Here is a 22,300-nt window from a genome sequence, read left to right on the forward strand (position 1 = left end):
CAGAGAAGAACTGCCCCATAGAGTTTCCAAGCAGCACCTGGTGGATTCAAACTGCCGACTTTTGGTTAGCAGCCCAACACTTAACCACTATGTCACCATACTACTTATTTCTGCGCATGCAGATAGACACTTCCTAATACTTACGTTGAAAGCATGCTTGGTAAGACCTTCCAATGAAAAGTGTAAAACTGGAATACTGTTTTCTTTTTCAAGTTGAATGAATGAAGATAAACAGAGAATTAATAAGTAATTAAGGCTGAATTTACATTTCTTCCTTTACCAGTTCCAACCTTCACAGTACTTAGAACCAGGTGTAAATGTATTTTTACAGTCAATACAGTAAATACACTGAATATATATAGAACTTTCTTATTGTTTAAAGTCTGGAATTCTCTTTTTAGTTGATACAGTTTTACTAACCTCTTCGGGGACTCTCATGATTGAAGAGAATACCATTCACGGCAAAGAGATTATATGCCTCACGGAAGTTCACCACGATCCAATAGGCATAGAGTTTTGCTGCCCCTGTTGCAAGTGAAAGCAAATAAAGCTTAGTCTAAAAAATCAGTGCTTTTTAATCCATCTTAAACAAGTATCAATTTGCAAAACTTACAATTTGTCATGTATGAAACTAGAAAAAAAAATTGAATCAAAAGCTAAAACAAATAAAGGCTCTTTATCAATTAATCATGCTCCCAAGGGAAAATTCAAGAATTCCTTAGTTTAATAACACCCATGGAAACCCTGATGGTATAGTGGTTAAGCGCTACGGCTGCAAACCAAAAGGCTGGCAGTTTGAATCCACCAGATGCTCCCTGGGAACCCTATGGGGCAGTTCTACTCTGTTCTATAGGGTCGCTATGAGTCAGAACCGACTCGATGGCAATGGGTTTGGGTTTTTTTGGTATAATGCCTACAGTTCGTTCTTTCACAACCTAACTCAACTATAGTATGCGCAATGTATCAAGTTAACCTTTCTTAGGTTTTATTCCCTTTTTGTAGTTTTAAGAGGTCAGAAAATTAAAAAATATGAGATCCTAATATTCTAGTTGCTTTGAAATTTTATCACTGAAGTCTTTTTTATGAATAGTCTCTTTACAAACACATTAGATATAATAGGGTTTTTTTAAGGGCTCAAGCTCAGGAAGACTCACTGGGGAAGTATAAAGCATGAAACCTTGTCACTTCAGCACAATCTCACAGCAGTTCAATAAAATGAATCATGTTGGCTCTAATTTTCCTTTTAAATGATCTGTCTGGGAGAGTTGAATTCGTGAAGTAAGGCAGTAATTTCACCCCAGGGCAATGGCAACAAATACTTGTATTCAGCAATTTATAAAGGTATGCTTCTCAATGAGTCACTTTAGTCTATCTAAAAGCTAACGTCACACCAAACGACTTCAGCCCTGAGACACAAACAGAATTAACCCCGAAACACACACTCCCCAGTTGCACAAAGCACAGAGGTGTGCATGGGTCACACACACTCACCATAGGGTGACCGAGGATAGAAGGGGGTGGTCTCCTTCTGTGGAATTTCTTGCACTTTCCCATAAAGTTCACTAGTTGAGGCTTGATAGAACTTCACAGAATTGATAAGGCCGCAGGTCTTCACTGCATCTAGAAGCCGCAAAGTGCCAACGCCATCAACATCCGCGGTGTATTCAGCGAGGTCAAAAGAAATCTGGAAAGAGCAAGTGAGAGATGGCTGCATTTATGGGGAACCACCACATTGCTAACACCGGTGACCAAGGTGCCTATAAGTGCACTTGCTCCAAAATGCCTCATGTGTGGGAAAGCAGAAATCTAATACCAGAGGAAGAAGGTGGGCGCCCTCTATTTCTAACACTCCAGAGCTGGAAAATGTCAAGAAACACATATTGGGGGCAGGGCTAAAATCAACGAGTAGACAGACAGTTCCAGCAATGCCTCTTACAATGAAAATGCAGAAAAACAAGTGAAATGTTTATATATATGACAAGCTAGGAGAGCTGGAAATCAAAGGAAAAGTCACAAAATGGACTGGGCAGCAAGGGGAGGGAGAGATGGCTCAAAAGCAGCAAGGAGCTGCTGGACCTGGATCAACGGGAACCCTTAGGCATCATTCCCTGGAGTGATCGCAGCAGGACTGATGGTAGCATCCCAGACGCAGCTTCCTCAAGGAGAGGCAGGGGGCCCCACAGCCTACTCACACATCCAGAACTAGAGGAGAACGGCACTCTCTGCAAAAGCTAAGTACTTGCATTTAATAAGATTGCTATGAGTTGGAATTACCTCAAAGGCAGTGGATTTAAAAAAAAATTTTTTTCTTTTGCATTTACTTAACCATGCCCCCAGGTTCCAAGCTGGCTTCAGTGGCTGTCGATTTCCCAGGGCCCGAAATAGGCCCTGTGCATGCCCTGAGCAATTCACTCGGCCTTGGAAAAGGAATAAATTCAAAACTGGGGGAAAAGATAATCTGCCAGCTCCACTAAGCTGGGAAGCTCAGGACAGGAGCGGATCCTATCCAGGTACAAATGCTCTGTGGATTTTGAATACCTTTTCCCCCTGCATGGACTTCTGTGAGCCTATTTCAGGAGAACAGGCTCTTGTTGCCAGACTGCAACTGTTTCAGCTGTGCAGTGGAGAGGTGGGTGTTTGATGTTTGCCTATTAAACAGGGTCCTCACCTACCCACATCAGGGTCCTAAGGACTTGTGGCTCCACCCATGTCACCTAGCCACCTGCAACAGTGGTCCAAGGATAAGTGCTACCTCCCAGTCTTTACAACCAAAACCACTGGGGGCCCATGGTCCGACTGCAGAACCCACCCACCAGTGCACTCAAGGGAACAAGGATGCATTTCCTCATGGACACTCGGGGGATGGTTTTCAGCCCCCCTGCCTTGTTCAGAGCTTGAGCCCTTGCTCCAACCAGATACCTGTACCTACACCAATCACCCCTACCCATCTAAGACTGTAGGATAGAACCTATACCACACACTTGATGACCAACTACCTGGACACCGGAGCTGAATCCATACAAGAAAAGTAAATCAATGCCTAGGCTCATATACCTGGTAACAGCTCTAGCAATCTGGTGATAGGATGCTAGAGCTTCAAAGTCAAAAATAATCAGGCTAGCTCACTCAAGCAGCCTACTTGGGCATATCAAGACAAAACAAAGCAAGAAGCTAGGATACAGTAAACAAACATAAACTAATACAATAACTTGTAGCTGGCTTGGAGAAAAGAGGCAATATCAAATCACATAAAGGAGCACACCATGATCACTTCAACAAGCTCTCAAAACAAAGAATCAAGGAATCTTTAGGAAAAAGGTGTTTTCCTGGAATTACTAGAAGCAGAATATAAAAGATTAATATGCAGAACTCTTTGAGACATCAGGAACGAGATCAGTAAGGAGATCAGGCAATATGCAGAACAAGCAAAGGAACACACAGATGAAGCAGTTGAAGAAATTTAAAAGGTTTTGAAGAACGTAATGAACGATTTAGTAAGCTGCAAGAATCTATAGAGAGACAGCAATCAGAAATTCAGAAGATTAACAATAAAAGTACAGAATTGGACAATTCAATAGAAAGTCAGAAGAGCAAAACTGAGGAAGTGGAAGACAGAATTAGTGAGATTGAAGATAAAACACTTGGCACCAAAATATTTGAAGAAAAATCAAATAAAAGATAAAAAAAAAGGATGAAACCCTAACAATCACGTGGAACTCTATCAAGAGAAATAACCTACGAGTCACTGGATTACCAGAACACGGAGGAATAACAGAAAATACAGACAGAATTGAAAGATGAGAACATATCTATTCAAGATATTCACTGAATGCCACATACGGTAATCTCAAAAGAAAGTAACCAAGACATATTATAATCAAACTTGCCAAAACCAAAGATAGAGAATTTTAAGAGTGGCAAAGGATAAAGAAAAAGTTGCCTAAAAAAGAGAGTCAATAAGAATAAGCTCAGACTACTCGGCAGAATCCATGTAGGCAAGAAGGCAATGGGATGACTTATATAAAGCCTTGAAGGAAAAAAAAATGCCAGCCTAGAATCATATACGCAGCAAAACTGTCTCCCAAATATGAAGGAAAAATTAGGACATTCCCAGATAAACAGAAGTTGAGGGAATTTATAAAAACGAAATCAAAACTACAAGAAATACTACAAGGAGTTCCCTGTTTAGAAAATCATTAATATCAGATATCAAGCCAAGACTAGGAGAGAGGACAGAACAACCACATGTCAACTCAGGTAGGGAAATCACACACACACACACAAAAATGTTCAAAGCAGAGAAACAACAATGTCATTATGAAAAAGAAAATAACACTAAAACAAAAAAGAGGAACAAAGAAATGTAATCACAGATCTTTCATACAGAGCGGAAGCCAAGGCAGTAAAAAGAAATAAAAGTTAGGTTTAAACTCAGAAAAATAGGGATAAATATTAAGGTAACCAGAAAGGAGACCAACAATCCTACTCATCAAAAAAAAAGGAAAAAAATAAAGACTCAGCAAAAATAAACACAACAACAACAAATAAGAGAAAAAGACAATATATAAACTACTCAGCAACAAAAAATTAGGAGGGAAAAAGAGACTGTCCACACACACACACACACACACACACACACACACACACAAAACGACATCAAAATGACAGCACTAAAATCATAAAAAAACCTATCCATAATTACACTGAATGAAAATGGACTAAATGCACCAATAAAGAGACAGACAGTGGCAGAGTGGATAAAAAACATGACCCATCTATATACTGCCTACAAGAGACACCTTAGACTTAAGAGACACAAACAAACTAAAACTCAAAGGATGGAAAAAATGCATCAAAGCAAACAACAATCAAGAAAGAGCAGGAGAAAAGGAGCCAAGATGGTGCAATAGACAGACGTTTCCGGCGAGCTCCCTTTACAACAAAGACCCGAAAAAACAAGAGAAACGAGTATGACAAGCTAGGAGCCCTGAACATCAAAGGCAAGCTTAGAAAATGAACAGAGGGGCTGGGGGAGAAAGAGACAGTTCAGAAGAAGAGAGGAGCAACCGGACATAAACTGTGGGAAGCCCTCAGGCACCATTCCCAGAGCTGTAGCAGCGGGCTGGTACAAGCGTTCGGCCACAGTTTCCTCAGGGAGAAGCAGCTAGCCACACAGCCTACTCACACCTCCGGAACCAGAGAAGAACAGCACTTTGGTCAAAAGCTAAGTACTTGAGTACATTTTAATGCACCCCCTCCCCCCGCCAATACCACCACCACGCCGGCTTCAGTGGCTGAATTTCCTGGGCCTGAGACAGGTACTACTAAGCACCTAGAGCCATCCTCCCAGCCTTGGAGAAGGAAAAAAATTGCATTTAGGGGAAAAGATGATTTGCCAGCTGCACTAACTGGGGGAGCTCAGGGCAGAAGCGGCTTCTGTCCAGGCATAAATGGTCTGTGGACTTTGAGCACCTTTCCCTTCTGTATGGACCTGTGTGGGCCTATTTCAGGAGAATAGGCCCATATTGGTAGACTCCAACTGTTTTAGCTCTGTGGTGGAGAGGTGGGTGTTTGATGATTGACTTTGCTTTGCCTATTAAATAGGGTCCTCACATACCCACATCAAGGGCCTAAGGACTGCAGCTTCACTCAGGTCACCAAGCCACCCACGACAGGGTTCCAAGGATAACTAGAACCACCCAGTCATTACAACCAAAAACTTTGGGTGCCCATGGTCCATCTACAGAACCCACCCACCTGCACACTCTAGGGAAGAGGGACGCGCTTTCCTCAGAGACACTCAGAGGTTGGTTCTTAATCCCCTACATTGTTCAGAGCATGACCCCCTGTTGCAATCAGATACCGGAACATACACCAATCACGCCTGCCCCTCTAAGACTGTAGGACAAGAGCCTGTACCACAAACTTGATGATCAGCTACCTGGACACCTGAGATGAATTCATACAAGAAAACTGAATGGACTCCTAGACTGATATACCTGATAACAGCTCTAGCCAGCTGGGGACAGGACATCAGAGCTCCAAAGGAGAAAATAATCAAGCTAGCTCACTCAAGCAACCCATTTGGGCATACAAAAACAAAACAAAGCAAGTAGCTATGACACAGTAAGCAAGCATAAACTAATACAATAACATAGATGGCTCAGAGACAATATCAATAGCAACTCACATAAAGAAACAGACAATGATCACCTCAACAAGCTCTCAAAACAAAGAATCCAGGGGTCTTCCAGATGAAACTGCATTTCTGGAATTACCGGAGGCAGAATACAAAAGATTAATATACAGAACCCTTCAAGACATGAGGGAGGAAATGAGGCAATCTGCGAAACAAGCCAAGGAACACACAGATAAAGCAATTGAAGAAATTAGAAAGATTATTCAGGAACATAATGAAAAATTTGATAAGCTGAAAAAGTCCACAGACAGACAGCTATCAGAAATTCAGAAGATTAGCAATAAAATTAGAGAAGTAGACAACTCAATAGAAAGTCAGAGGAGCAGAATTGAGCAAGTAGAAGCCAGAATTTCAGAACCTGAAGATAAATCATTTGGCACTAATATATTTGAAGAAAAATCTGATGAAAAAATTTAAAAAAATGAAGAAACCTTAAGAATCATGGAGGACTCTATCAAGAGAAATAACCAATGACTGACTGCAGTACCAGAACAGGGAGGGATAACAGAAAATACAAAGAGAATGGATGAAGATTTGTTGGCGGAAAACATTCCTTATATGGTGAAAGATAAGAAGATATCTACCCAAGAAGCTCATAGAGCTCCACATAAGGTAGATGTTAAAAGACAGTCACCAAGACATATTATAATCAAACTTGCCAAAACCAAAGATGAAGAGACAATTATAAGAGCAGCTAGGGATAATTGAAAAGTCAACTAAAAAGGAGAGCCAATAAGAACAAACTTGGACTACTCGGCAGAAACCATGAAGGCAAGAAGACAATGGGATGACTAATACAAAGCACTGAAGGAAAAAAGCTGCCAGCCAATAATCATATATCCAGCAAAACTATCTCTTAAATATGATGGTGAAATTAGGACATTTCCAGATAAACAGAAGTTTAGGGAATTTGTAGAAACCAAATCAAAACTAAAAGAAATAATAAAGGTAGTTCTTTGGTTAGAAAATCAATAATATCAGGTATCAACCCAAGACTACAAAACTGGGCACAGCAATCAGAAGTCAACCCAGACAGGGAAATTCAAAAAAACAAAGCAAGATAAAGGAAAAAAAAAAAAAAAACAAAGCTCAAAACACGGTAACAGCGATGTTATTATATAAAAGAAGACAATATTACAACAATAAAGAATAACTAAGAAATGTAATCATAGATCTCCCATATGGAGAGGAAGATACAGTGATGCAAAGAACTAAAAGTTAGGTTTATATTCAGAAAAAGAAGGGTAAATAAAAAGGTAACCACAAAGGAGACAAACTATGCTACTCATCAAAATGATATACATAAAAAAAAACAGAGACTCAGCAGAAACAAAATCAACAACAACGAATTTGAGGAAAGGACAATATATAAAGATAATCTACTCAGCACATAAATTTAAGTGGGAAAAAGAAACTGTCAACAACACACAAAAAAGACATCAAAATGGCAGCACTAAAATCATACCTATCCATAACTACCCTGAATGTAAACGGACTATAAAAGAGACAGAGAATGGCAGAATGGATTAAAAAATACGATCCGTCTACATACTGCTTTTAAGAGCCACACCATAGACTCAGAGACACAAATAAAAACTCAAAGGATGGGACAAAATATATCAAGAAAACAACAATCAAGAAAGACCAGGAGCGGCAATATTAATTTCTGACAAAATAGACTTTAAAGTTAAATCTACCATAAAGGATAAGGAAGGATACTATATAATGATTAAAAGGACAATATAACAAAAAGATATAACCATATTAAATATTTATGCACCCAATGACAGGGCTGCAACATACATAAAACAAACTCTATCAGCACTGAAAAGTAAGAGAGACAGTTCCACAATAATAATAGGAGACTTCAACACACCACTTTCAGTGAAGGAGAGGACATCCAGAAAGAAGCTCAATAGACACGGAAGATCTAAATGCTGCGATCAACCAACTTGACCTCACAGACATATACACAACACTCCACCCAATGGGAGCCAAGTGTATTTTCTTTTCGAATGCACATGGAACATGCTCTAGAATAGACCACATATTAGGTCATAGAAAGCCTTAGCAAAAATCCAAAAAACTGAAATATTACAAAGGATACTCTCTGACAATAAGGCCATAAAAGAATTAATAACATAAAAAGCAGGGAAAAGAAAACAAATACTAGGAAACTGAACACTACCCTGCTCAAAAAAGACTGGATTACAGAAGACATTAACACAACAACAACAAAAAAAAACCCAAACACACTGCCATCGAGTCGATTCCAACTCATAGCGACCCTATAGGACAGAGTAGAACTGCCCCATAGAGTTTCCGAAGAGCGCCTGGCGGATTCAAACTGCTGACCTCTTGGTTAGCAGCCACAGCACTTTAACCACTTTCCCACCAGGGTTTCCAGAAGACATTAACGATGAAATAAAGAAATTCATGGATTCCAAGGAGAATGAAAACACTTCCTATCAGAACCTTTGGAACACAGCGAAAGCAGTGTTCAGAGGTCAATTTATATCAATAAATGCACACATCCAAAAAAAAGAAAGGGCCAAAATAAAAAAATTATCCCGACATCTTGAACAAATATAAAGAGAGCAACAAACGAAACCCTCAGGGACCAGAAGAAAACAAATAAAAATTAGAGCAGAAGTAAATGAAAAAGAAAACAGAAAAACAATTGAAGAATTAACAAGACCAAAAACTGTTTTTTTGAAAAAATGAACAAAATTGATAAACCATTGGCCAAAATGACAAAAGAAAACCAGGAGAGGAAGCAAAATAACCCGAATAAGAAATGAAATGGGCGATATTACAACAAACCCAACAGAATTAAAAGAATCATATCAGATTACTATGAAAAACTGTACTCTAACAAATTTGAAAACCTAGAAGAAATGGATGAATTCCTAGAAACACACTGTCTACCTAAACTAACACAAACAGAGGTAGAACAACTAAATAGACCCGTAACGAAAGAAGAGATTGAAAAGGTAATCAAAAACCTCACAACAACAACAACAAAAAAACACTGGTCCAGACTGCTTCCCTATAGAGTTCTATCAAACTTTCAGAGAAGAGTTACCACTACGACTAAAGTTATTTCAGACCACTGAAAAGGATGGAATACTCCCAAACTCATTCTATGAAGCCACGATATCCCTGATACCAAAATCAGGTAAGGACACCACACAAAAAAAGAAAATTATACAACTATATCCCTCATGAATGTAGATGCAAAACTCCTCAACAAAATTCTAGCCAACAGAATTCAACAACATATCAAAAAAATGATTCACCATGACCAAGTGGGATTCATACCAGGTATGCAGGGATGGTTCCACATTAGGAAAACAATTAATTTTTTTTTTTAACACATAAATAAAACAAAAGGCAAGAATCACATGATTTTATCAATTGATACAGAAAAGGCATTTGACAAAGTTCAACACCCATTCACGAAAAAAACTCTCAGGAAAATAGGAATAAAAGGAAAATCCCTAAACATAATAAGCGGCATTTATACATAGCCAGCAGCCAACACCACCGTAAAGGAGAAAGCCTGAAAGCATTCCTACTGAGATCGGGAACCAGACAAGCATGCCCTTTATCATCGCTCTTATTCAGCATTGACCTGGAGGTCCTAGCCAAAGCAATTAGGCTAGATAAAGAAATAAAGGGCATCCAGATTGGCAAGGAAGAAGAAAAACTGTCTGTATTTACAGATGACATGATCTTCTATACAGAAAACCCTAAAAAATCCTCAAGAAAACTACTGAAACTAATAGAAGAGTTCAGCAGAGTATCAGGATACAAGATAAACATACAAAATCAGTTGGATTCCTCTACACCAATAAAAAGAACATCGAAGTGGAAATCACCAAATCAATACCATTTACAGTAGCCCCCAAGAAGATAAAATACTTAGGAATAAATCTTACCAGAGATGTAAAAGACTTATACTAACAAAACTACAATACACTTCTGCAAGAAATAAAAAGAGACCTACATAAGTGGAAAAACATACCTTGCTCATGGATAGGAAGACTTAACATTACAAAAATGTCTATTCTACCAAAAGCGATCTATACATTTAATGCAATTCTGATCCAAATTCCAATGATATTCTTTAACGAGATGGAGAAACAAATCACCATCTTCATATGGAAGGGAAAGAGGCCCCAGATAAGTAAAGCATTACTGAAAAAGATTAATAAAATGGGAGGCCTTAGTCCACCTGATTTTAGAACCAATTATACTGCCACAGTATTCAAAGCAACCTGGTACTGGTACAACAACAGATGCCTAGACCAATGGAACAGAATTGAGAATCCAGACATAAATCCATCCACATATGAGCAGCTGATATTTGAAAAAGGCCCCAAAACAGTGAAATGGGGAAAAGACAGTCTTTTTAACAAATGGCGCTGGCATAACCGGATATCCTTCCGCTAAAAAAAATTGAAACAAGACCCATACCTCACTCCATGCCCAAAAATGAGCTCAAAATGGATCAAAGGCCTAAATATAAAATCTAAAATGTTAGAGATCATGGAAGAAAAATTAGGGACAATGTTAGGAGCCCTAATACATGGCATAAACACTATACAAAACAGTAACAATGCAGAAGAAAAACTAGATAACTGGGAGCGCCTAAAAATCAAACACCTATGGTCATCCAAAGACTTTACCAAAAGAGTAAAAAGACCAATTACAGACTGGGAAAAAGTTTTTAGCTATGACATTTCCGATCAGCACCTAATCTCTAAAATCTACATGATACCGCAAAAACTCAACTACAATAAGACAAACAACCCATTTAAAAAACGGGCAAAAGATATGAACAGACACTTCACTAAAGAAGACATCCAGGTAGCTAACAGATACATGAGGAAATGCTCATGATCATTAGGCATTAGAAAAATGGAGATCAAAACTACAATGAGATTTCATCTCAAACCAACAAGGTTGGCATTAATCCAAAAAACAAAACAATAAATGTTGGAGAGGCTGTGGAGAGATTGGAACACTTATACACTGCTGGTGGGAATGTAAAATGGTACAACCACTTTGAAAATCGATTTGGCACTTCCTCTAAAAGCTAGAAATAGAACTACCAATCAATCCAGCAATCCCACTCCTTGGAATACATCCTAGAGAAATAAGAGCCTTTACATGAACAGATACTTGCACACCCAAGTTCACTGCAGCACTGTTTACAACAGCAAAAAGATGGACGCAACCAAGGTGCCCATCAATGGATAAATAAATTACGGTATATTCACACAACAGAACACTAAAAAAAAAGACCAAACCCAGTGCTGTTGAGTCGATTCTGACTCATAGCGACCCTAGAGAACAGAGCAGAACTGCCCCATAGAGTTTTTAAGGAGCACCTGGTGGATTCGAACTGCCGACCCTTTGGTTAGCAGCCGTAGCACTTAACCACTATGCCACCAGGGTTTAATGGAATATTTTTTTATGCATCAATAAAGAACACTGATCAATCTTTGAAACATTTCATAACATGGAGGAATCTGGAAGGCATTATGCTGAATGAAATTAGTCAGTTGCAAAAGGACAAATATTGTATAAGACTACTATTATAAGAACTCAGGAAATAGTTTAAACAGAGAAGAAAATATTTGTTGATGGCTACAAGAGGGGGGAGGGAGGAAGGGTGGGAGAGGAATATTCACTAATTAATAGTAGATAAGAACTACTTCAGGTGATGGGAAAGACAACACGCAATACAGGAGAGGCCAGCACAACTGAATTAAACCAAAAGAAAAGAAGATTCCTAAATAAACTGAGTGCTTCGAAGTCCAGCATAGCAGGGTTGGGGGCCTGGGGACCATGGTTTCAGGGGATATCTAAGTCAATTGGCATAATAAAATCTATTAAGAAAACATTCAGCATCTGACGTTGGAGAGAGGCATCTGGGGTTTTAAACGCTAGCAAGCGGCCATCTAAGATGCATCAATTGGTCTCAACCCACCTCAATCAAAGGTGAATAATGAACACCCAGGACACAAGGTAATAACAGGCCCAAGAGACAGAAAGGGCCACATAAACCAGAGACTACATCAGCCTGAGACCAGAAGAGCTGGATGGTGCTCAGCTACAACCGATGACTGCCCTGACAGGAAACACAACAGAGAAGCCCTAAGGGAGCAGGAGAGCAGTGGGATGGAGACTCCAAATTCTCATAAAAAGACCAGGCTTAGTGGTCTGACTGAGAGTAGAAAAACCCCAGTGGTAATGGCCCCCAGACCTTCTGTTGGCCCAGGACAGGAGCCATTCCCAAAGCCAACTCTTCAAACAGGGGTTGGAGTGGACAATGGGTTGGAAAGAGATGCTGGTGAGAAGTGAGCTTCTTGGATCAGGTGGACACTTGAGGCTATGTTGGCATCTCCTCCCTGGAGGGGAGATGAGAGGGTAGGGGTGTTAGAAGCTGGCGACATGGACACGAAAAGAGAGAGTAGAGTGAGGGAGCGGGCTGTCTTATTAGCAGCAGAGTAATTGAGAGTATGTAGCAAGGTGTATATAAGTTTTTGTGTGAGAGACTGACTTGATCTGTAAACTTTCACTTAAAGCAGAATAAAAATTAAAAAAAGAAAAGAAAGAAGAGGAGTGGCAATATTAATTTCTGACAAAATAGACTTTAAATCTACCTCAAAGGATAAGGAAGGACACTATATAATGATGAAAGCAACAATATACCAGAGGGATATAACCATATAAAATATTTATGCACCCAATGACAGGGCTGCAACATACATAAAACAAACTCTAACAGCATTGAAAAGTGAGATAGGCACTGCCACAATTATAGTAGGAGTCTTTAACACACCACTTTCGGTGAAGGACAGAATATTCAAAAAGAAGCTCAATAAAGACAGGGAAGATCTAAATGCCACAATCAACCAACGTGACCTCACAGACATATACAGAATACTCCTCCCAACAGCAGTCAAGAATACTTTATTTTCTAGTACACATGGACCATTCTTTAGAATAGGCCATATATTAGGTCATAAAGCAAGCCTTAGCAGAATCCAAAACACTGAAATATATAACAAAGCATCTTCTCTGGCCATAAGGCCATAAAAGTAGAAATCAATAACAGAAAACGTAGGGAAAAGAAATCAAATACTTGGAAAGTGAACAATACCCTGCTCAAAAAAGACTGGATTATAGAAGACATTAAGGATAGAATAAAGAAATTCATAGAATCCAATGAGAATGGAAACACTTCCTATCAGAACCTTTCGGACACAGCAAGAGCAGTGCTCAGAGGTCAATTTATATCAATAAATACACATACACAAAAAGAACAAAGTGCCAAAATCAAAGAACTATCCCTACAACTTGAACAAATACAAACAGAGCAACAAAAGAAACTCTCAGGCACCAGAAGAAAGCAAATAATAAAAATTAGAGCAGAATTAAATGAAAGAGAGTACAGAAAAACAACTGAAAGAGATATCGAGATCAAAAGCTTGTTCTTTGAAAAAATGAACAAAATTGAAAAACCATTGACCAAACTTAAAAAAGTAAAACAGGAGAGGAAGCAAATCACCGAAATAAGAAATGACATGGGCGATATCACAACAGATCCAAATGAAATTAAAAGAATCATATCAGATTGCTATGAAAAATCATACTCTAACACATGTGAAAACCTAGAAGAAATGGACGAATTCCTAGAAACACACTAACTACCTAAACTAAGACAAACGGAAGCAGAACAACTTAATAAACCCATAACAAAAGAAGAGATTAAAAAGGTAATTAAAAAACTCCCAAGAGATAAAGTCCTGGCAGAACAGCTTCACTGCAGAGTTTTACCAAACGTTCACAGAGGAGTTAACACCACTACTACTAAAGGTATTTCAGAGCATAGAGGAAGAAGAAACACTCACAAACCCACCACAAGAAAAGAAAATTATAGACCTATATCCCTCATGAACTTAGACATAAAAATTCTCAACAAAATTCTAGCCAATAGAATTCAACAACATATCAAAAAAATAATTCACCATGAACAAGTGGGATTCACACCAGGTATGCAGGTATGGTTCAACATTAGGAAAACAATTAATGTAATCCATCATATAAATAAAACAAAAGAGAAGAATGATATGATTTTATCAATTGATGAAAAAAAAGCATTTGACCAAGTCTAATACCCATTCATGATAAAAACTCTTAGCAAAATAGGAATAGAAGGAAAATTCCTCAATACAATAAAGGGCATTTATACAAAACCAAGAGGAAACATCATCCTAAATGGAGAGTCTGAATGCATTCCCCTTGAAACTGGGAACCACACAAGGATGCCCTTTATCACCACTCTTATTTAACGTTGAGCTAGAGGTCCTAGCCAGAGAAATTAGGCTAGATAAACAAATAAAAGGCACCCAGATTGGTAAGGAAGAAATAAAATATCTCTGTTTGTAGATGACATGATCTTATACACAGAAAACCCTAAAGAATCCTCAAGAAAAATACTCAAACTAATACGGGATTTCAGCAGGGTATCACAACACAAGATAAACATACGAAAATCAGCTGGATCCCTCTACACCAACTAAAAGAACATTAGAGAGGAAATCACCAAATCAATACCATTTATAGTAGCCCCCAGGAAGATAAAATACATAGGAATCAATTTTACCAGAGATGTAAAACACCTAAACAAAGAAAAGTATAAGACACTACTGCAAGAATCCAAAAGACACCTACATAAGTGGAAAAACACACCTTGCTCATGAATAGGAAGACTCAACATTGTAAAAATATCTATTCTACCAAAAGCGATCTATACATACAACGTAATTCTGATCCAAATTCCAATGGCATTTTTTTAATGCGATGGAGAAACAAATCACCAACTTCATATGGGAGGGAAAGAGGCCCCGGAGAAGTAAAGCATTACTGAAAAAGAACAAAGTGGGAGGCCTCACACTACCTGACTTTAGAACCAATTATAACACCAGGGTAGTCAAAACAGGCTGGTACTGGTAACAGCAACAGATACACAGACCAATAGAACACAATTGAGAATCTAGACATAAATCCATCCACACATGAGCAGCTGATATTTGACAAAGGCCCAAAGTCAATTACATGGGGAAAAGACAGTGTCTTTAACAAATGGTATTGTCAAAACTGGATATCCATCTGCAAAAAAATGAAACAAGACTCACACCTCACACCATGCACAAAAACTAGCTCAAAATACATCAAAGACCTAAATATAAAATCTAAAACGATAAAAGATCATGGAAGAAAAAATAGGGACAATGCTAGGAGCCGTAATCATGGCATAAACATTATACAAAACATTACCAAGAATGCACAAACACCAGAAGAGAAACTAGATAATTGGAAACTCCTAAAAATCAAACACCTATGCTTACTCAAAGACTTCAACAAAATAGTAAAAAGATTACCTACAGCCTGGGAAAAAGTTTTTAGCTATGGGACATTTCCAATCAGCATCTGATCTCTAAAATCTACATGATACTGCAAAAACTCAACTACAAAAAGACAAATAACCCAATTAAAAAATGGGCAAAGGATATGAATAGACACTTCACTAAAGTAGCCATTCAGGCAGCTAACAGATACATGAGGAAATGCTCACAATCATTAGCCATTAGAGAAATGCAAATCAAAACTGCAATGATATGCCATCTCACCCCCAACAAGGCTGGCATTAATCCAAAAAACACAAAACAATAAATGTTGGAGAAGTTGTGGAGAGACTGGAACACTTATACACTGCTAGTGGGAATGTAAAATAGTACAACTACTTTGGAAATCAATTCGGCACTTTCTTAAAAAGCTACAAATAGAACTACCAATCAATCCAGCAATCCCACTACTTGGAATATATCCTAGAGAAATAAGAGCCTTTACACGAACAGCTATATGCACACCCATGTTCACTGCATCACTGTTTACAACAGCAAAAAGATAGAAACAACGAGGGTGACCATCAACGGATGAACTGACAAATTATGGTGTATTCATACAATGGAATACTGCGCATCAATAAAGAACAATGTATCTATGAAACATTTCACAACATGGAGAAATCTGGAAGGCATTATGCTGAGTGAAATTAGTCAGTTGCAAAAGGGCAAATATTGTATGATACCACTATTATAACAACTCAAGAAGTAGTTTAAACACAGAAGAAAATATGGTCACAAGACTGGGGAGGAATGGAGGGAGAGGGATTTTCACTAATTACATAGTAGACGAGAACTATTTTATGTGAAGGGAAAGACAACACACAATACAGGAGAGGTCAGCACAACTCGACTAAACCAAAAGCAAAGAAGTTTCCTGAATAAACTGAATGGTTCGAAGGCCAGCATAGCAGGGGCAGGGGTTTGGGAACCACGGTTTCAGGGGACATCTAGGTCAACCGACATAATAAAATCTATTAAGAAAACATTCTGCATCCTACTTTGGAAAGTGGCGTCTGGGGTCTGAAATGCTAGCAAGTGGCCATCTAAGATGCATCATTTGGTCTCAAGCCACCTGGAGCAAAGGTGAATGAAGAATACCAAAGACACAAGGTAATTATAAGCCCAAGAAACAGAAAGGGCCACAAACCAGAGACTCCATCAGGGTGAGACCAGAACAACTAGATGGTGCCCGGCTACAACCGATGACTGCCCTGATGGGGAACAGAACAGAGAACCCCTGAGGGAGCAAGAGAACAGTGGGATCAAGACCTCAAATTCTTGTAAAAAGACCAGACTTAATGGTCTGACTGAGACTAGAAGGACTCCGGAGGTCATGGTCCCCAGTCCTTCTGTTAGCTCAAGACAGGAACCATTCCCAAAGCTGACTCTTCAGACAGGGATTGGACTGGAGTATAAGATAGAAGATGATACTGGTGAAGAGTAAGCTTCTTGGATCAAGTAGACACATGAGACTAAGTGGGCAGCTCCTGTCTGGAGGGGAAATGAGAGGGTTGAGGGTGTCAGAAGCTGGCTGAATGGACATGAAAATAGAGGGTGGAGAGAAGGAGTGTGCTGTCTCATTAGAGGGGAGAGCAACTATGAGTATACAGCAAGGTGAGTATAAATTTTTGTATGAGAGACTGACTTGATTTTTAAACTTTCACTGAAAGCACAACAAAAATTTCTAAGAACAGTAACATATTAATTCATTATGGTAGTGAGAAGAGCACTTCAGCCACAGTTCTGTCACCTGTGAATTCTAGGCCCAAGTCCCTAAGGGAGTTTTTCTCAAATTGCTGGGCACTGCTCCTCAGAGTTATCTGGAATCCCCTTGAAAATTCTGATGAAACAATCCCTTGGAGGTGGGAGCCTACAATGTCTGCGTTTTTAACAAGCCCCAGTTGTATTTACGCACAGAGAAGTTTGAGAACATGTGTTTCAGAGCACAGTTAACTTCACAAAGGACTGTTTCATTTTCTATTTTTAAATTAAGATACAAGAATGACTTTGGGTATATTACATATATAATTCTTTTTTATTATAAGGCACTATATATTTTTTTTTTTATATACAGCAAGATGCTAATGTATACATAAACTGAACGACATCAAAGAAAAGAGTTGTTTCAGTTCTTCAATGTATTATTTTTTTAAATAAATGTGGCTGATACATCTTTTCATTATTTGCATACACCATGAACAAATCAACCTAATAGTAAAACCCCCCAAACAATGAGGCTGAGCAGCAGCCCTGAAAACCTTGTCAGTTTGGAAACAGGCCAAACGCAGCCAGGCAAGATGCAAAGAGCGCTTTTCCCAAGGCCTTGTGAAAAGAAAAAAAAAAAAAAAAAAATTTTTTTTTTTTTTTGTGAATAGCCTGTCTTCACCTGAGAAATCGTTCTAAGGGCTCAGTGAGGTCACTGGCCTTTAGCCATCCAGACCTTGAATACCCCTGAGCAGAAGCTGCCAACCTTTTTATGCATGTGGTATTTGGCGAACTTAGGCTACTGTTCACCAGGGACCCGACACACTATAAACTCTTTCCATCCAGGCTTATGAGTAACTCTCCAAGGGCAGCCATGAAGTGAAATACACATGTACATGGGAATAAAACCTGAAAATAGTTAACTTGATATATTGTACGTACTGTGTGTATGTGTGTATGTTTCATCCAAGAAAGCAAAACCGGGGGCCATTTTACTGTTTTTTAATGACAGTTTGAGATAATTTACACACCATAAAATGCATCCTTTTAGAAAATGAGGAACACCAAAGACATATGGTAAAAATGAGCCCAAGAGACAGAAAGGGTCACATAAACCAGAGACTTCATCAGCTTGAGACCAGAAGAACTTGATGGTGCCAGTCATCACTGCCCTGACAGGGAACACAACAGAGCATTTTTGATGGAGCAGGAGAACAGTGGGATGCAGATCTCAAATTTTCATAAAAAAGACCACGATTAATGGTCTGACTGAGACTGGAGGAACCCTGATGGCCATGGTCCCCAGGCCCTTTATTAGCCCAAGATTGGAACCATTCCCGAGGCCAAGTCTCCAAGTCTATGTGGGCAACTCCTATCTGGTGGTGAGTTGAGAAGGAAGAGGGGGACAGAAGCTGGCTGAATGGACATGGGGAATACAGGGTGGAGAGGAGGAATATGCTGTCTCATTAAGGGGAGAGCAGCTAGGAGTACATAGCAAGGTGTGTATAACTTTTTATATGACAGACTGACTGGATTTGTAAACTTTCACCAAAAGCACAACAAATAAATTAAAAAAAATTTATCCTTTTTACATTTATAATTGTTTTCAGTATATTCACAGCACTGTGCAATCATTGTTAACTATCTAATTCCAGAATATTTTCATCACCCCAAAAAGAAAATCCATACCCCTCAGGAATCAGTCCCCATTCCTTCCTAAATCCCTAGTAGCTACTAATCTACTGTCTCTATGGATTCACCTATTCTGGACAGGTCATATAAATGGAATCATACAATATATGGCCTTTTGTGATTGGCTTCTTTCACTTAGCATAATGTTGTCATTTCTCTTGGATATATATATGTACCTAGGAGTAGAAATGCTGGGTCATGTGGTAATTCTGGAAACCCTGGTGGCGTAGTGGTTAAGTGGCTGCTAACAAAAAGGTCAGCCGTTCGAATTTACCAGGCATTCCTTGAAAACTATGGTGGCAGTTCTACTCTGTCCTATAGGGTCGCTATGAGTCCCAACATACTCGACAGCAATAGGTTTTTTGTTTTTTGCTTTTTTTTTTTAACGGTAATTCTATGTTCAACACTTTGAGGAAACATCAAGCTGTTCTCCAAAGTGGCTGAGCCATTTTACATCACCACCAATGATGGATGAGGGTTCTAATTTCTTCATCCTTGTCAAAACTTATTATCTTTTTGATTATACTCATCTTACTGGGTGCGAAGTGGAATCTCATTGTGATTTTGATTTGTATTTGCCTCTTTTTTAATGACTAATGATCTTGAACACCTTTTCATGTGCTTCTTGGCCATTTGTATAATTTTTTTTGGAGAAATGTTCATTCAAGTCTTTTGCCCATTTTATTTAAGTTGGGTTATTTGTCTTTTTATTATTCAGTTATAAGAGTTCATCACGTATATTCTGGACACAAGTCCCTTATCAGATATATGATTTACAAATATTTTCTCCCATTATAAGGTTTTTTTTTTTTTTTTACTTTCTTAATGGTATCCTATGAAGCACAAAGTTCCAATTTATCTGTGTTCTCTTTTGTCACTTGTGCTTTTGATGTCATGTCTAACCCATGAAGATTTCCTCCTATGTTTTATTCTAAGAATTTCATAGTTTTAGCACTTACATTTAGGCCGATGACTCATTTTGAGCTAATTCTTGTATATGGTATGAAGTAAGGGTCCAACATCATTATTCTGCCAGTCAACATCCATATGTCCCAGCACCATTTGTTGAAAGACTATTCTTAGCCCATGTAATTGTTTTGGTACAAGGTCATTTTACTTTATGGAAGGATCGTGGCCCCATGTTGAGGGGACAGAGCACGAGTGAAGGCCCGGGGAGAGAGGTGTGGCAGGGCCCCACGGACTACCTGGTGTTTCCCCTGCATACTACCCAGCCTCTGCCTTGTCTGTACCTCCCTCAGAGCAGCAGGGCCACAAGAGTATGTTACAAAGTACTTTAAAATTCTCTTAAAAATGCCTCTGCTTGAGCTTTACAATAATTCCAGGAAAAATGTAAGCCAGCTACTGAAGTTCAGAGCGCTAAACTGCTTAAAAGCACTGCCAGGAACAGCAGAGCTGAGACTAGAGGTAGTGTCTTCTGCTTCTGGGCCAGTGCTTGCCACAAAATCAGGACTCAGGTGCTCCTTGGACGCAGAACTCAGGAAAATGTAATGAAAGCCACAGATACTCTAACAAGAAGAGGAAAAACAAACGCTCATAAGTACACACACTCGCAAAATGCTGCCCGCAATTTCTGGGGTTTCACGAAAGGCTGAGGAACAGCCTCCTGAACTAAATGATCTTTATGATCCTTTCTAAGTATCACCTATCAAGCCAGAATTTAATTTTTTTTTAGTGAAAAATTTCATTTTCAATAATATTTGCAATCTTTTTTAAGGGATAATCAAGTGTGAATGGCAAAGAGAATGTTAAACATTATTAGCTGAATGAGTAAGATGGCATATAAACTAACGAAGAATGTAAGTGTCAAATAAAAAGCAATCAAAATATCAAGCAAAAATGAGAAGAAAAGAAGGCAAGCTATCAGAGTGCTAGAAGGTTGGTAATTTTACCAGTGCTGAAATTATAAGTAAAATAAATTCAAACAGCGTAAGAGAATTTCATAACAAACAGATAAACAGGGCCTAACTTCTCAGGCTTTTTAGTTGAAACAAGAAAAACAAATGGAGGGATTTAAACACAGAAAAAAACAGACACATATAAATTCTTTGCAATATTCTGTTGTGACCTATACGGTTGGAGAAGAAATTGAAGTAATTAATGATGTCATTCTACTCCGATCAACAATCAACGTTCATGGAAGCAGCAGTCAAGAAATCAAATGACATATTGCCTTGGCCAAATCTGCTGCAAAAGACCTCTTTAAAGTTTTGAAAAGCAAAGATATCACTTTAATGACTAAAGTGCACCTGACCCAAGCCATGGTCTTCTCTATTGCCTCATATGCATATGAATGTTGGATAATGGAAAAGAAGACAAAAGAATTGATGTGGTAGAACTGTGGTGTTGGCAAAAAATGGTGAATATACCATGGGTTGCCAGAAGAATGAACAGACTTAGAAGAAATACAGCCAGAACGTTCCTTAGAAATAAGGATGGGGAGACTTCAGCTAGTTTATTTTGTACGCATTATTTTTTTTTTTTTATTAGGTATGAGTCAGAACTGACTCGACGGCACTGGGTTTTATCAGGAAAGACCAATTGCTAGAAAAGGACATCAGGTTTAGTAGAGGGCCAATGAGAAAGAGGGAGATCTTCAAGGAGACGGATTGGCACAACAGCCATAACAACGGACTCAAACATACCCCTGATCATGAAGAGGCACAGGACTGGGCAATACTTTGTTCTGTTATTCATAAGATTGCCATGAATCAGAGCCTCCTCAACGGCAACAACAACACATTCTTTGCATCTCCAGACCCTTATGGTCCATGGTTCAACCTAGCATTTCACGTCACCTCCTTTGTCCCCCATACCAGCCTCTGGGCTCCCTGTCCAAGGACCTGGGGACTTGCTGTTCCTTCTGCTTGGAACGTGTCACCCCAGATTTCGTGTGGCTCATTCCTCACTTTTTCCCTCGGACAGCCCTGCTCTGCCCTTGGATCCAACACTCTGGGGGCGCTTCTCAGAGCACTGCCCACCATCCACTTTACGAGCTCCCTGCTCTACAGGATCAACCAGCCTATAGGCTCCCTGAAGTCAGGAACTCTGAGTGTGTGCGTTTTCTCTTTTCCTCCTGGTTCCTACCACAGGTACACAATTTCCCAATGACTTCATTGAACCATCAACAACAGAATGAACTTCGAATATGGAGCAAATTACATATTTAACTTCTCAAGGAATGAGCCAAAATTTCTTGATT

The 22,300-nt window shown here is 39.0% G+C and overlaps 1 protein-coding gene across 3 annotated transcripts in view; it reads right to left on the reverse strand.

Annotated features, from left to right (window-relative positions):
- The window catches only part of GMDS (GDP-mannose 4,6-dehydratase), a 795,040-nt gene that overhangs the window by 461,134 nt on the left and 311,606 nt on the right, over positions 1 to 22,300 (reverse strand). For all 3 annotated transcript variants that reach the window (XM_003417823.4, XM_010597535.3, XM_064279810.1), the window contains 2 exons: positions 1,492 to 1,684; positions 421 to 525 (listed from right to left, as the gene is read on the reverse strand). In XM_003417823.4, the coding sequence (XP_003417871.1) occupies positions 421 to 525; positions 1,492 to 1,684 (298 nt within the window). The remainder of the gene's footprint in view (positions 1 to 420; positions 526 to 1,491; positions 1,685 to 22,300) is intronic.

Source organism: Loxodonta africana, chromosome 1, assembly GCF_030014295.1.
Source record: "Loxodonta africana isolate mLoxAfr1 chromosome 1, mLoxAfr1.hap2, whole genome shotgun sequence".
Taxonomy (NCBI): domain Eukaryota; kingdom Metazoa; phylum Chordata; class Mammalia; order Proboscidea; family Elephantidae; genus Loxodonta; species Loxodonta africana.